Raw genomic sequence first — 12791 nt, 5'->3', positions numbered from 1 at the left:
CTTCACCTGGGCTTTTTTCAAAGAAGTAGAATCAGGAAACAGCAATGGCACCAGCACCGTTACAGGCAGCAGTACTGGTAGAAACGGGAAACAGCTGAAATTAGCTTAGAATCATAGAACCACAGAATCATTTAGGTTGGAAAAGACCTTTAAGATCATCAAGTCCAACCGTTAACCTATCGCTGCCAAGTCCACCACTAAACCATGTCCCTAAGCACGACATCTACGCTCCTTTTAAATACCTCCAGGGATGGTGACTCACCCACTTCTCTGGGCAGCCTGTTCCAGTGCTTGACAACCCTTTCAGTAAAGAAATTTTTCCTAATATCCAATCTAAACCTCCCCCAGCGCAACTTGAGGCCATTTCCTCATGTCCTATTGCTTGTTACTTGGGAGAAGAGACCAACACTCACCCCGTTACAACCTCCTTTCAGGTAGTTGTAGATATCTTAGATATTTAGATACTTAACCACGCAAATCCCAATGTTCAGGTGAAGATATTGGGTAAATGTCAAAATTACAGATGAATAACATGACTCCCACATGCACAGTGAAACCACAAGCGATCTGAGCAGGTCATCTCAAATAAATGCTAGAAAAGGTTTTATGCCAAAGTTTCACATGTTCTGTCTAAATACTTCACAACCTATAGGAAGACAGTTTTGTCACGTTCAGAGAATCTTCCTTTAAATATGTTGCTGGCACTGTTTCTCACATCCCTCTTTCTGCAAATACCTGAGCTGTTGCATCAGTACCAGGGATTTGCTTGTGTGGCTCTCCTTTTGCAAGAGGGAAATAACTAGTTAACTTAAGAAGAATTTAAAAATCACCTGCAATAGCTTTTCCATACATAAGAGCATCTTGATTTTAAGGTCAGACTCCTCTAAGTCAGGAAGTAAACGCTATTATCAAATTAAAGAGTTGGGAGAATCTCTCATTTCCTGACAGACCAGGCAGTTAATTCCTAGTCCTTGAGTGGCCGGACCTTTCATCTGTCACTGATCCAGGTCTGAACGGCATTGTTCACTCTTTTCCTGAGGTCAGGCCAATTTACAGGGGAGGAAGAAGGAAACATTTATCTGGAAGGATTTTTATTTATTTATTTATTCTGCAAAACCTCAGAGGCTTGGAATGCCAAAAGGCTGCCCAAGGGAGAGCGATTAGCCTTCAAAGCCACAGCAGGGGTGATCAAAATTGGATTATACCTGACTTGGTATGAAATGCAAACTTCTAGAGAGCAGCCCAACTTAAAATCCCAAGTCATAGTGCCCTGGAAGTGCTTCACGAGTCTTCCAGGCTTTTTCCCAGAAGCTGCAGGATTTCTGGGTGCTGCAGAGTGCACGCAGACAGCCGGGTTCCTGCGTGCGCCTCGGCTGCCCGGGGGAAGAGAGACCCCAAAACAGGCCACCTCTTCCAGGGTGCTGCCTGAAGCCTGCTCGCTTTCTGAGGGATGTCGGGGTCACTTTTTCCCCCCGGAAGTTGCGCTGAAAGGAAAACCTTTGTCAAGCATGAGAACACCGGAGCCGATTGTGTCTGGTATCTGATGCCTGGGTCGGCTGCCTTGGCTGTGGCATCTCCCTGCAGCGGGAGCGGGAGCGCGGTGCTGCCGAGCGGGCCGCGCAGCCACTGGCAGTTTCTGGGACGCTCGGGGCTGCCAGCACGCTGTGTGGCATGCTGCCCGGCGGTCGTACCCGCTGGAAGCCTGCGCGGCCCGGGGCACAGGCCGGTCATCCAGCCCACGTTTCTGGGAAAAATCCCCTGAAACTACCACCACCGCAGGGGTAGTGGTGTCACTGTGTTGGCTTAAGGACATAGGCCAGGTGAGGCTTCAAGGCAGAATTAATATTTTTTGTTAGAGCAACTGTAAAAGTAAAAAAAACCTAGGCAGCCTTCAGGCACACAAGATTCTCCATGTCTCCACTTCCATGAATTATTGTGGTTTGGATCCTCAGTTTTGGTGTTAAATACTACTCTCAAGAAAATTTCTGGCCACCTCTGCCAGTGGGTCATGAGGATGTCCTTTTCTTCTTTCTCTGTCTCACATGAGACTAAAATGGCATTTTCTGTTTTTATAACCAGCTGAAGATTCGTTTTTAGCATAGTCCTGAGCTGTAAGTAACCTACAGCCCAAGCAGTGGAACTTGGCTCCCAAATCTTTTGCAAACCTTGAGCATTCCTGGCATTCCTGGCTAGGAATTTTGTGCAAGACTTTTTAAATGAACTGTGCCTGAAGTACAAATTTCTCTGGGTTTTGAAGAGCTCAGATCCAGAGTTTGCTTCTTCCCGTCCGTAACTTCAGTGGCAAGTGCATTTATCATTGTTATTTGACAGAGAACTTGAATGGTTAATGGATTGATATTGCATTAAGGTACATTCCTTGCTTGTATGGAGATCTAGCAATTAAGACAAATATTTGTTCTTGAGGTCTTGTAGCTCGTGATTGCTCTCTGTGACAGAATGACATGTTTTCTTTTATCACTATTTCTGATTACATAAACAAATTAAAGAAATAAACCTCTGTGGGACTCTATTTTTTTTTTTTTTACAACTTCTGTCTAACCTGTCTATCCACTGTCGTACACTCTGTTTCCATCCAGTCTGTAGCTTGTGTTTCTTCAATATGGAAAATACATGTCTGATTCTTAAAAAAAATTTGTTAACAGGACATTTCCAAGTTCCCCGACAAAGATTATACAGTGTTGGGTGAAGGTGGAATCATTCTGAGCGGAGGCCAACGAGCACGAATCTCACTAGCAAGGTGAGCATTTTGCTCTTTAAGTAGGGTACTGTTTCTTGTGTAAGGAAAGTATTACGACTGAGCGCTTAAATACATGTGGACCAAGTCCTGCTAAATAAGTACCCTCCAGGTATATCATGAACTTCATTTTACTATCAGAAATCTGAATTTTGCTATGCAATTGTGTTTGTGATATGCTGCATATTTACTTATTGATTTTTAAAAGTTTGATGTCAGGCGCATGCTATGGCTTAGCTGAAGATTAATCTTTCCCTCCCTGATGCAAGATGCTGTTTGGAGGTCCATACCTTTAAGTGTAGCTTTCTTAGTACCAACGAAACCAATAGAAAGATGCAAATATGAAATATTCCAGGATCTTTCGCTGCTATGACACTTCTGCAAAGCAGTTTATATATTTATTAATGATATACTCCCCGCCTGCAGGTAAAAAAAATGAAAAAAGCCGTGTTTCAAAAAGTGTTGCTAATAGTTTTAGTCTTTTTCTGCTGTAAAAAGAAAAAGTGGAAAGCGATGGCTAGTCAATACCTATGAATAATGGTCTGGCCTTTTCTGTTTGACCTTCCAATATTAGTAAGTAATTTTGGAGGTCTACAGAAGAATAACATAGGTGTTTGTCTTGTAAATTAGCTACGTGTTTCAGCAGAATCGCTTAGCTATCATCAGAAATACAGTAATGATAGCTCTGATGTGTAAATGACCCTATTTGTTTCTGTGCCAAGTGCAAATTGTGGTGATTTCCATGCTGAGAAACACTGGGTAGAAGTAAAATCACATTATGGTGATCCACAATGGCATCCCATGAAAGGTGTGCATGTCTGTGTGAGGCTGAAAGATGGATGGGTTCATCAAAATAGAGAGGCTTTCAATGTGGAGCTTTCTAGTGGATTTGTGAGAGCGAAGAAGTATATGAATGGTTCTGTTTTATGCGGTAAGGTAAGAGGGGAGGAGCCAGCGAAGCTTTCAGAGAAAAAAAACCCCAACCAACAAAACCCATGAAAAAGATTTTCATTTAAAATGCAATATTTACTTGGAGTATTTCCCAGATTCTATGAATAATCATGTCTGTCACTTTTCAGATGGTCACAGCTCATTTACTGGAGGGTCACAGAACTGATATATTTATTGTCAGCTATATAATCATTATTTTTAAAACAAGTAAATGTCCTGAAGACAGTGGCTGTATCTGCTTTACATTTTGTTTGGCCTCCCGTCTAAGCTCAGCACACAGCAAGGCGTGCCGGTGTTGAGGTGTGGGTTGCAGATGAAGCTCTGAGAAAGCTGGAGGAGAAAATTTAGGGTTACAGCCCCAAGGTTGTACCTATCTGCACTGGCGATAAGCCGGATGTTATTTCCTTGAACTGGCTGCATACGTGTGCTGGGGGTTCTCTGTGCAGAGTCATGTGAAACAAGAATCCCTGCTGGAAGTGCCGTCAGCCAGCCATCGTGAGAAGCAGGTGGAGATGGCCTGAGTCCATCTTTCTTACAGAGCACTGTCAGTGCCTGGAGCTACAACCGAGGGCGAGAAAGAAGCAAGGGAAAAAACCAGTGCATGCCCTGGGTTGGAGCTGGCTTACTGGCCCGGTACCCTAAAGCCAGTCATGTCTAGCTACTAAGTCCAACATAAAAATTATAGCAATAATTTGAGTGTGACCATTGTTCCAGGAAAAAAAAAATGCAAACTTTTTGCTGATGAAAGCACCAAGTACAGTATGAACTTTTTGTTGTTGTGCAGCTGCTACATCATAATGTATGATCAGTGAAATCCATCATGACAGAAGATTTTTCAGTAAAGTTGCTTGGTTTATTAACATAATATAATATTGGCTTTTTCTCCTGGTGATTAAATATTTTGACATAGTTTAACATAATGATTTTAGAACTCATTTTTAGAGTACTTTAAAAAGAACTAAAATGCGGCTGTCCAAATTTTCTTTGCTAACTATACCCTGATTCATATCATATCATATCATATCATATCATATCATATCATATCATATCATATCATATCATATCATATCATGATTTTCATACCGAGGAAGGCAGGAGCCTTTTTGAACTTCTGTTGAAATTGATTTTAAAAAAAACCCTCTTAACCACAGGTTTAGGTCTCAGTGAGCCATGTCCAGTCACATACAGCTTAAGGTCCTAGTGCTACAAATAGTTTTTCATGTCCTGAACTCGAAATGTTGTACAGTCCCATTTGAGATGACGTTTGCAAGCTTGTGGCTCATTAACACACTTGTCTTTGCTCACCATTTATTTCAAAGCACTTTTAAAACTAAGTGCTGAGACTTAAGTCTTTTAACATACTTATTTACATATATGTAATATTCCCTCAGGCACCAGTAGATGTTACAGTAGGTACTAAATTCCCAGTTAAATGGTCACTGTACACAGATGGGGACTGTCAGATTCAAGCCATAAACAGATCTTTACAGTAACCTGCATAAAAGGCAGCTGGGTTTCTTCCTTTGATTGCACAAGACTTAATGGCAAACTGAGTTAGTTTGTAATGTGGTCTGCAGCAAGGAAAGGCTTTACTGAAAGGTGTCTTATAAGCACACTTAACATTGAACTGCAGCTCCATATTGATACTGTAGAAAAGTCTATCAGTTACGAGTTTTTGAGACAAAAGTGTAAAGGCATTCTTTTAAAATTATATTTAGGTAAATTTCTAAGACTTGTGAAAGTTAATGTCATTTCCATTTTCTCTGTTCAGAGCAGTGTACAAAGATGCTGATTTGTATCTCCTGGATTCTCCTTTTGGACATTTAGACATTTTTACAGAAAAAGAGATATTTGAAAGGTACCGTATGTTTTGATAGATTGTATTTAAGAATCCCACTGAGCAGCTTAAAGTAAGATCAAGAACAGAATTTTAATAACAGTACATCAAAATTATACCTTTGGGGGATACATATTTTTAGGGATTCTCGTGACTGAGTATTTTGTGTTAGCAGTAGGACAGTGCACTGTGCTGGGAACAAGCCCGGACCAGGTGTGAGCATTAGTGCTCCCTCTTCCATCTCAACTTACTGACCTTGCTATAATCTATTACTCCCGGAGTACATGGCTTTATATCTGGTGTGTCTATGTACCAGAAGAGCTTTTATTTTAAAACACTTACCTGCTTCATAAGTATATGTTTTTACAAAAGCTATATTTCATCTTGTTTTTCTAATCACTGAAAGACTAGTCACCTGAAAGTGCCCACTGACCAAAAGAATGGCAGCAGGTTGGCCAAAGACAGAGACTTTGGGATTGTCCTGGTGATGTAGCTCAAAACAGTAAGGGGGGACACTGCCAGCCATGAGCTTTTCAGTGACCATAAGTTCGAAGTTTTGAAATTGAGCTAATACTTTTAGGTTTGCTGACAAAAGAACTAAGTAAGCCTAAGATGAGAAAAAAAATTCCATTTTCATGTTGAACAGGTAAAAGCAAAAGGAAGGAGGCAGGTAAAAGCAAATAGATTGAAAGTGAAAGGGATAAAAGCAACATTTAATCATTAAGCAAAAAATCTAATTTTTAACACTTTCCACTTTTATAGCTGTGTGTGCAAGCTGATGGCGAATAAAACTAGGATCTTGGTTACTTCAAAACTGGAACATTTAAAGATTGCTGACAAAATATTAATTTTACATGAGGGGAGCTGCTATTTCTATGGAACATTTTCTGAACTTCAGGGTCAACGGCCAGACTTCAGCTCAGAGCTGATGGGATTTGATTCTTTTGATCAGTTCAGTGCAGAGAGAAGAAATTCAATTCTAACTGAGACTCTCCGACGATTTTCCATTGAAGGGGAAGGCATTGGATCACGAAATGAAATAAAGAAGCAATCTTTTAAACAAACATCAGATTTAAATGACAAAAGGAAGAACTCCATAATTATTAACCCCCTTAATGCAAGTAGGAAGTTCTCAGTAGTGCAGAAGAATGGGATGCAGGTCAATGGGATAGAAGATGGCCACAACGACCCACCAGAAAGGAGGCTGTCGCTGGTACCTGACTTGGAACAGGGAGATGTAGGTCTGCTTCGGGGTAACATGCTAAACACTGACCATATGCTCCAAGGTCGGAGGAGGCAATCTGTGTTAAATCTAATGACGGGCAGCTCTGTGAGCTATGGACCAAACTTTTCCAAAAAGGGAAGTACAACATTTCGGAAAATGTCTATGGTGCCTCAGACAAACCTGTCTTCTGAGATCGATATCTACACCAGGCGCTTGTCACGAGACAGTGTCTTGGACATAACTGATGAAATCAATGAAGAGGATTTGAAGGTGTGTATTGATTTACATTCATCTTGGTTTTTGAGTTGGTGATGGTTTAGTGCGATATACTCCTTATATATTTTTCTACCCAACTATGTCATTCCTAAGACAGTACCTTTCTGTGGAATATCTTTTTGGAATATCTGTGAATTTTTTTAAACTCAAATAACATCTTGAAAGCATTGAAATCCTCAAAAATTTATTTTGCCTCATTTTTTATAGTTTTTGAATGCTATCTGTAGAGGATTTCAATACAGAATTTAAATGTCCTGCACTTTAATCTACCCTTAAGATTACTTATGCAAAAATGAAATTTGAAACCCTAACAAGCAAAAACATTGTTTTAAAACATTTATGTAAAATTGACATTTGAAATGTTAAAACTCATGGAACAAATAAATTACATTTGAAGTAATAGCACAATTTTTAAAACTAGAATTTGATCAAATTTGACAAATTTGTCAGACTGCTTAGCTCTTATGTTCTGATACAGATAATGAACAGAGGATTAAGCTAGATTTTACTCTGTTTTTATGGATGTACAGGAGATTATGCAATTAAGGTTGAGTTTTATACCAAGAACTGGACCAAAATTCCTTTTTTCTAATAATTATCAACTGGTCATGATGAACTACTTTGCCTTTCAAAACTAACGGTTGATTTTCACAGGATAGGAAAATTTTCTAAAGTAGTTTCCTAGGTGGAAAAAAGTCTACAAGAAATATTTAAACCCATAATTTTCTGAAGCACTGACCATTTTTTCTTTTGCTTTATTGTTCTCAGCAGAAAAAAAAAAACCCTTGAAGTATTTACAAATTTATTCTAACAGCACAATGATAATCTCCATTGAACAAAAATAGCTATTGATTAACCATTTCTGGGCTTCTATTAGTGCTGGACAAATCTTGGTTGTTTCTTTCAGCGTTGTCTGAAAAATTAAAATCTCTAAATTGTGTTGTTATATCAAAGATGACTCAACCAGTCAGTACCTTCGTCTCCAACCATTATCAGACAATTTGAATGCTGCAGTTAAATTATTTGGAGTGAGCAGAAAGAATGACAGCATTCATGCGTCAGAAATTCTCATATATAGATATTATTATCATTCTGTATGGTTTTATTAATTTTTTGACAGGAATGCTTTACTGATGATGCTGAAAGCATGGGTACTGTTACCACATGGAATACCTATTTCAGATATGTTACCATCCACAAAAACTTGATTTTTGTTCTAATTTTGTGTGTGACTGTCTTCTTAGTTGAGGTAAGAAAATCTGCGCTTGATGCCATGTTACTACAAATGATGTTTGTTCAAACTGTGTTGTTTGTGGTAAAAGCTTAAATGGATAAAGCATCAAGACATTAGCTCATGTATGTATCACTTATTGGCAGCTGCTGTTAAATGATATTGCAATTACTTTTCTAGTGTTTCAGTGAGCATTTCTCACAAAGATAGTGATTAGTGCACGATAGCAGAAGACCCACCTTCTCAAATTACCTTGGTTATTTTCTGCTGTGTGATACCATAAATAAGAATTGTTGCCCTATGCAGGTCTCTAGTTCACAAGTGGATAATCTGCCATTTTCCATCAAAAGATGTGTTTGCAGAGTTTTGGGCGGTTAACAACAATAATTACTAGAATTTTTTTGATAAGCACATCCATAAATTCTGGAGAATTGCTGTCAAAAATGAGTTAGTAGCTTTGCTCCTAGTGAAAGAAGAGTGGTGGAGAGTGGTGGAAAGAAGAGTAAGGCAGAAAGAGTGAAAGAGTGAAAGAAGAGTGAAAGAAGAGTGGTGGAAAGAAGAGTATGGCAGAGAGCTGAATGACTGTGATGGCATTTAAAGGTGGATGGAGTGTTCCTGCTGTGTGCGGAGACTTTTTCGAAGTACAGTGGAAAACACTGTCCAAAAAAGCGCTGAAGAACATCTGCCTGATCATGCAAGTCTGACTATTTTTCTTGTAACAGAAATTGCCTGCTTTTTATCTTGTCTCCCAATTTAGGAGAGACTTTTAGCATATATACAGAATCTCATAGTGTCCTCTTTTACAATTAATACCCTAAATCAAGTGTTTTTCTGAGGGAAGGAACATGTTTCGGAGAGAAGACCGAGAGATTAATGAGACTGTATTCATATGCCAGCTTATAAAACATGGAACTAATTTCTCCTGGCATTTTTCAACATGAACTGAAAGAAGAGCAGAATCCATTAGGAATATAGGACTAATTTCTGGCTGATTGTGTCAGTGAAAGGTTTTTAGCAGTTCTGTGCTTGCATTTGAATTTGGTATCATCAAACCTGGAGAAGTATATGATTGATGGTATCCTGAATTTACACTAATGTTATGTTGCAGGTGATTTAAATTAGTTCTTTTAGACCAGGAATAAAGCCTGGAGCTTAGATCAAATTTTTAAACCACCTCCAGAAGCAAGACACATTTAGATGTGTAGCTGTTCGTATCATGTAAGTTTTATTTTCATGGTAGTGGAAAATGGCTGTGTAAACCCACAACAGCAAAGCTGACGGTGAGTTGTGGGGGAAAAGGAAACTTGAACTTTGAGGTGTATCAGATTTATCCCCCTATATTCAGTGTACATTTCTAATCTTGAGTACAAATTTTTGCTTTTAAATTAGACTAAAACCTTTTTTAAATAATTCAAAAGCCTCATCTTCTAATTGAAGAACAGATCTTATGACAAAGTGTGTATTCATCTAAATTAAACTTTCCGGTGTGACTATTGCTTAAGTAAAAGCTTGTTGATAAATTAATGGGCTGGAAGATATTTAGTCATAGCACAGACTGCATAACCTTTAGCAAATCTCTGTGCATCAGATGAAATACCATGCCAAGTGGTTATGTGGCCTGTTCTTACAGTTTGTAGCCTTCTGACCTTAGACAATGAGGAGACGCTAGTGCTGAACATCCAAGTGCTGAGAGAGTAGCGACAAGTAAATTGAAAGTGGAGTTTTGACACCCTTCAGAGATAGATGGGACTATTGTGGAAATGCTAGAGATGCTACTTTAGCTTTAGAATGGATTGTTTTGTATTGTAGGTCCCGAGGTGAGTCCCCACATCAACATAAATAGAGCATTGTTTGTACATTCTTCCTAGACTTGTTGCAGGGGGTGTAGCTCGCTTAAACGTCTCAAAACTCTGTTTCCTAGATGTAATACCCAGGGTTGCTGAACTGGAATAAAAGCAGTTATGAATGGAAACATGTAGAAAGGTTTTGTGAAGCTATTCTGTCACAGTCTGCCTTCATCTTCCCAGCTAAAAAAAAATGGTCCTCTGTTGTGAGGAATCAAGATCAGAAGAGAATTCTGCTGGGAGATGTAAAAATATTATTGTGAAAGTAAGCCTGATCCTTACAAATTCAGGGCATCATGGCCAAGCTTGAGTTCTTTACTGTAAGACCTGCAAAAGTTAGTGGTTCCCAAGGAGAAGACTTTAATTATGTGCTGAGATATTATCGTAATACTTTCTTGTACCAGTGCCATAAAAATGCATGGGAAGAAAGTGCTAGAAACTATGTGTAGATCCTTAGAAAAAAGATCATAGGCAGAAATAGGGCAAATTGAAATGTGGTGGACTAGATGGATCTTCAGTGTCTCAGCGGACAGACAAGAAAATGTGTTATAGGGGAAGCTTCTGTTGAGCACTGAAGCACCTCACAATGAAAAGGGTTTAGTTCTACATTACAAAATACTAAAATAGATAATTTGGAGAATTATGTAAAACTAGCAGCCAAGCAATATCAAACAGTAGATGTATCAAATATAGATATCAGCTAGCAAGAACAACAATGCAATAATAACAATGTTTAAGGTTTGACATTCGTATTTGAATAGCTGCCTTTGAAGATATTGAGAGACTTACTTTTTTAGGGCCATCGAGAAATATTAATCTTTAAAACTTAAAAGATGTTCAAGCATACAGTGAATGTTCTTTGTCATTAGCAATACATTAGCAAGCCTGTGTTAATAGTACGGTAAAAAACAATGAAAGAATATTTAGGCACTTGAGAGCCTGATTGTAATACAAGTCTAAATGTAGCTTTCCTGGTGGGATGCACTAAATGGTTTCTGTGGAAAGAGGAGCAGATATGACAAGGTTTTTGCTTAGGAGAAGTTTGACTTCCATCCATTTCTAATGCTCTCTATACAAACAATTCTAAAGTCAGTGAAAGATAAGTAAGAAAAAAGTACATAATGTGACAAGACAAAAAATTGACTCTGTTTTCTTTGATCACAGGTAGCTGCTTCTCTTGCTGGGTTATGGTTTCTTAAAAAGTAAGTAGTAGTGATCATTTACTGAGAGATTGGCATCTCCTTTTATATTGATTTCTGCTGTAAGTAATTAATAAATTCTGCCAGAAGTTTATATGGGTAGGCACTAGCTTATATTCAATAAAATGGTTTATAGATGGATGATCTAAATACCTCATGTAGGTGGTATTGTAAGCTGGTACTTCTTTAAGTGCCAGCAATCAAATTGTTTGTGCCTTGTTACTGAGCACGTAACAACGCACACAAGACTTTTCCTGGGTCAGCTCACTCCAGAGATGCCTGGACTTGATTATCCTGAATATGCTGTGGTTCACCGCTGTCTTTGAGAGATGCCAGGTGAGACATTTGCTTAGGAGCATTTTAAGGCAGCAGTTTCTGTAAGATCCCCTTTGTACAGTTTCCTCTGCTCACCTGTGAAAAATTCCCAGAAGTTGCAGGATAAGGCAGATGAAGGTTAAAACATACTGAGCAGCCGTATGGTTTTTCCTGGATTAATGCTTTTGGTCCCTGTTTTAGTCCTGCAGCACTACGTCTGTATGTTGGAGTATAGAAAGCATATGGTGACTTAGGTCTGGTCTGGAGGAGGAGGGATTTATGTTGATGTCCCCTTGCAATAAGTCACTAAGGCCATTGATCTTTATGGTACATCTGAAGCATTTTGCTTCCATAATAATTCACTTTTTTCAACATTTAAACTATTTTTTGTGGTTAAAAGAAGTGGATGCATTTTCCTTGATTAGGCTAGTTTTGTCAGTGATTAAAATGGCAGTAGATTTGCCAGATACTACCAAAGCAGCACATTTTCACAGCAGTTTGGAGAAAACTGTTGGAGGGGTCGTAGTTATATACAAATGACTTAATTTCCAACTTGGTAAAAACCTTTCATTGTACAATTACAACTAATTTCAGAAATTACTACAAATGCTGATAGGAGCCTGAATCACCAAAGGTGTCTGGGAGATAAGCCATTTATTGCCTTGACCCCTGAACACAGAGTAACTGCCTTAGTGGAACATGGCTTAGTTCATAATTTATATTTCATATATACAGGACAACTTAAAAAATGACTGGAAATATGACTAACCATTAACATAGTTTTAAAACAAATGAACATTGCAGTACTATCTGTTTAGTAGAGAAAATAAAAGAGGTAAAAATGCAATTTCCAGTAATGTGTTTATTTTTAATTTTCATCATACAGGACAGCTTTGAAAGCAAATGCAACACAGTCAGAAAACAGTACCTCTGACAAACCTCCTGTGATTGTCACTGACACTAGCTCCTACTACATCATTTATATCTACGTGGGAGTGGCAGATACCCTGCTGGCCATGGGAGTGTTCAGAGGTTTGCCCCTTGTGCATACGCTTATAACAGTGTCTAAAACGCTTCATCAAAAGATGGTGCATGCAGTTCTTCATGCACCTATGTCAACATTCAACTCTTGGAAAGCAGGTAAATGAGATGGGAACT

At 38.7% G+C, this 12791-nt stretch overlaps 1 protein-coding gene across 2 annotated transcripts in view; it reads left to right on the top strand.

Annotated features, from left to right (window-relative positions):
• CFTR (CF transmembrane conductance regulator) overlaps positions 1–12791 on the top strand; it is a gene marked incomplete at its 3' end in the record, with an annotated part of 97993 nt that overhangs the window by 44236 nt on the left and 40966 nt on the right. Inside the window, exons 12-17 of one of the 2 annotated variants that reach the window (XM_082014296.1) lie at positions 2664–2758; positions 5478–5564; positions 6306–7038; positions 8165–8293; positions 11284–11321; positions 12520–12773. In XM_082014296.1, coding sequence (XP_081870422.1) covers positions 2664–2758; positions 5478–5564; positions 6306–7038; positions 8165–8293; positions 11284–11321; positions 12520–12773 — 1336 coding nt within the window. Of the gene's footprint in view, positions 1–2663; positions 2759–5477; positions 5565–6305; positions 7039–8164; positions 8335–11283; positions 11322–12519; positions 12774–12791 lie in introns of both variants that reach the window. The other variant, XM_082014295.1, reaches the window with a different exon arrangement.

Source organism: Phaethon aethereus, assembly GCF_964289735.1.
Source record: "Phaethon aethereus genome assembly, chromosome: 1".
NCBI lineage: Eukaryota > Metazoa > Chordata > Aves > Phaethontiformes > Phaethontidae > Phaethon > Phaethon aethereus.
Note: the sequence above shows the minus strand (reverse complement) of the source record. Positions and strands in the feature narration are given on the sequence as shown.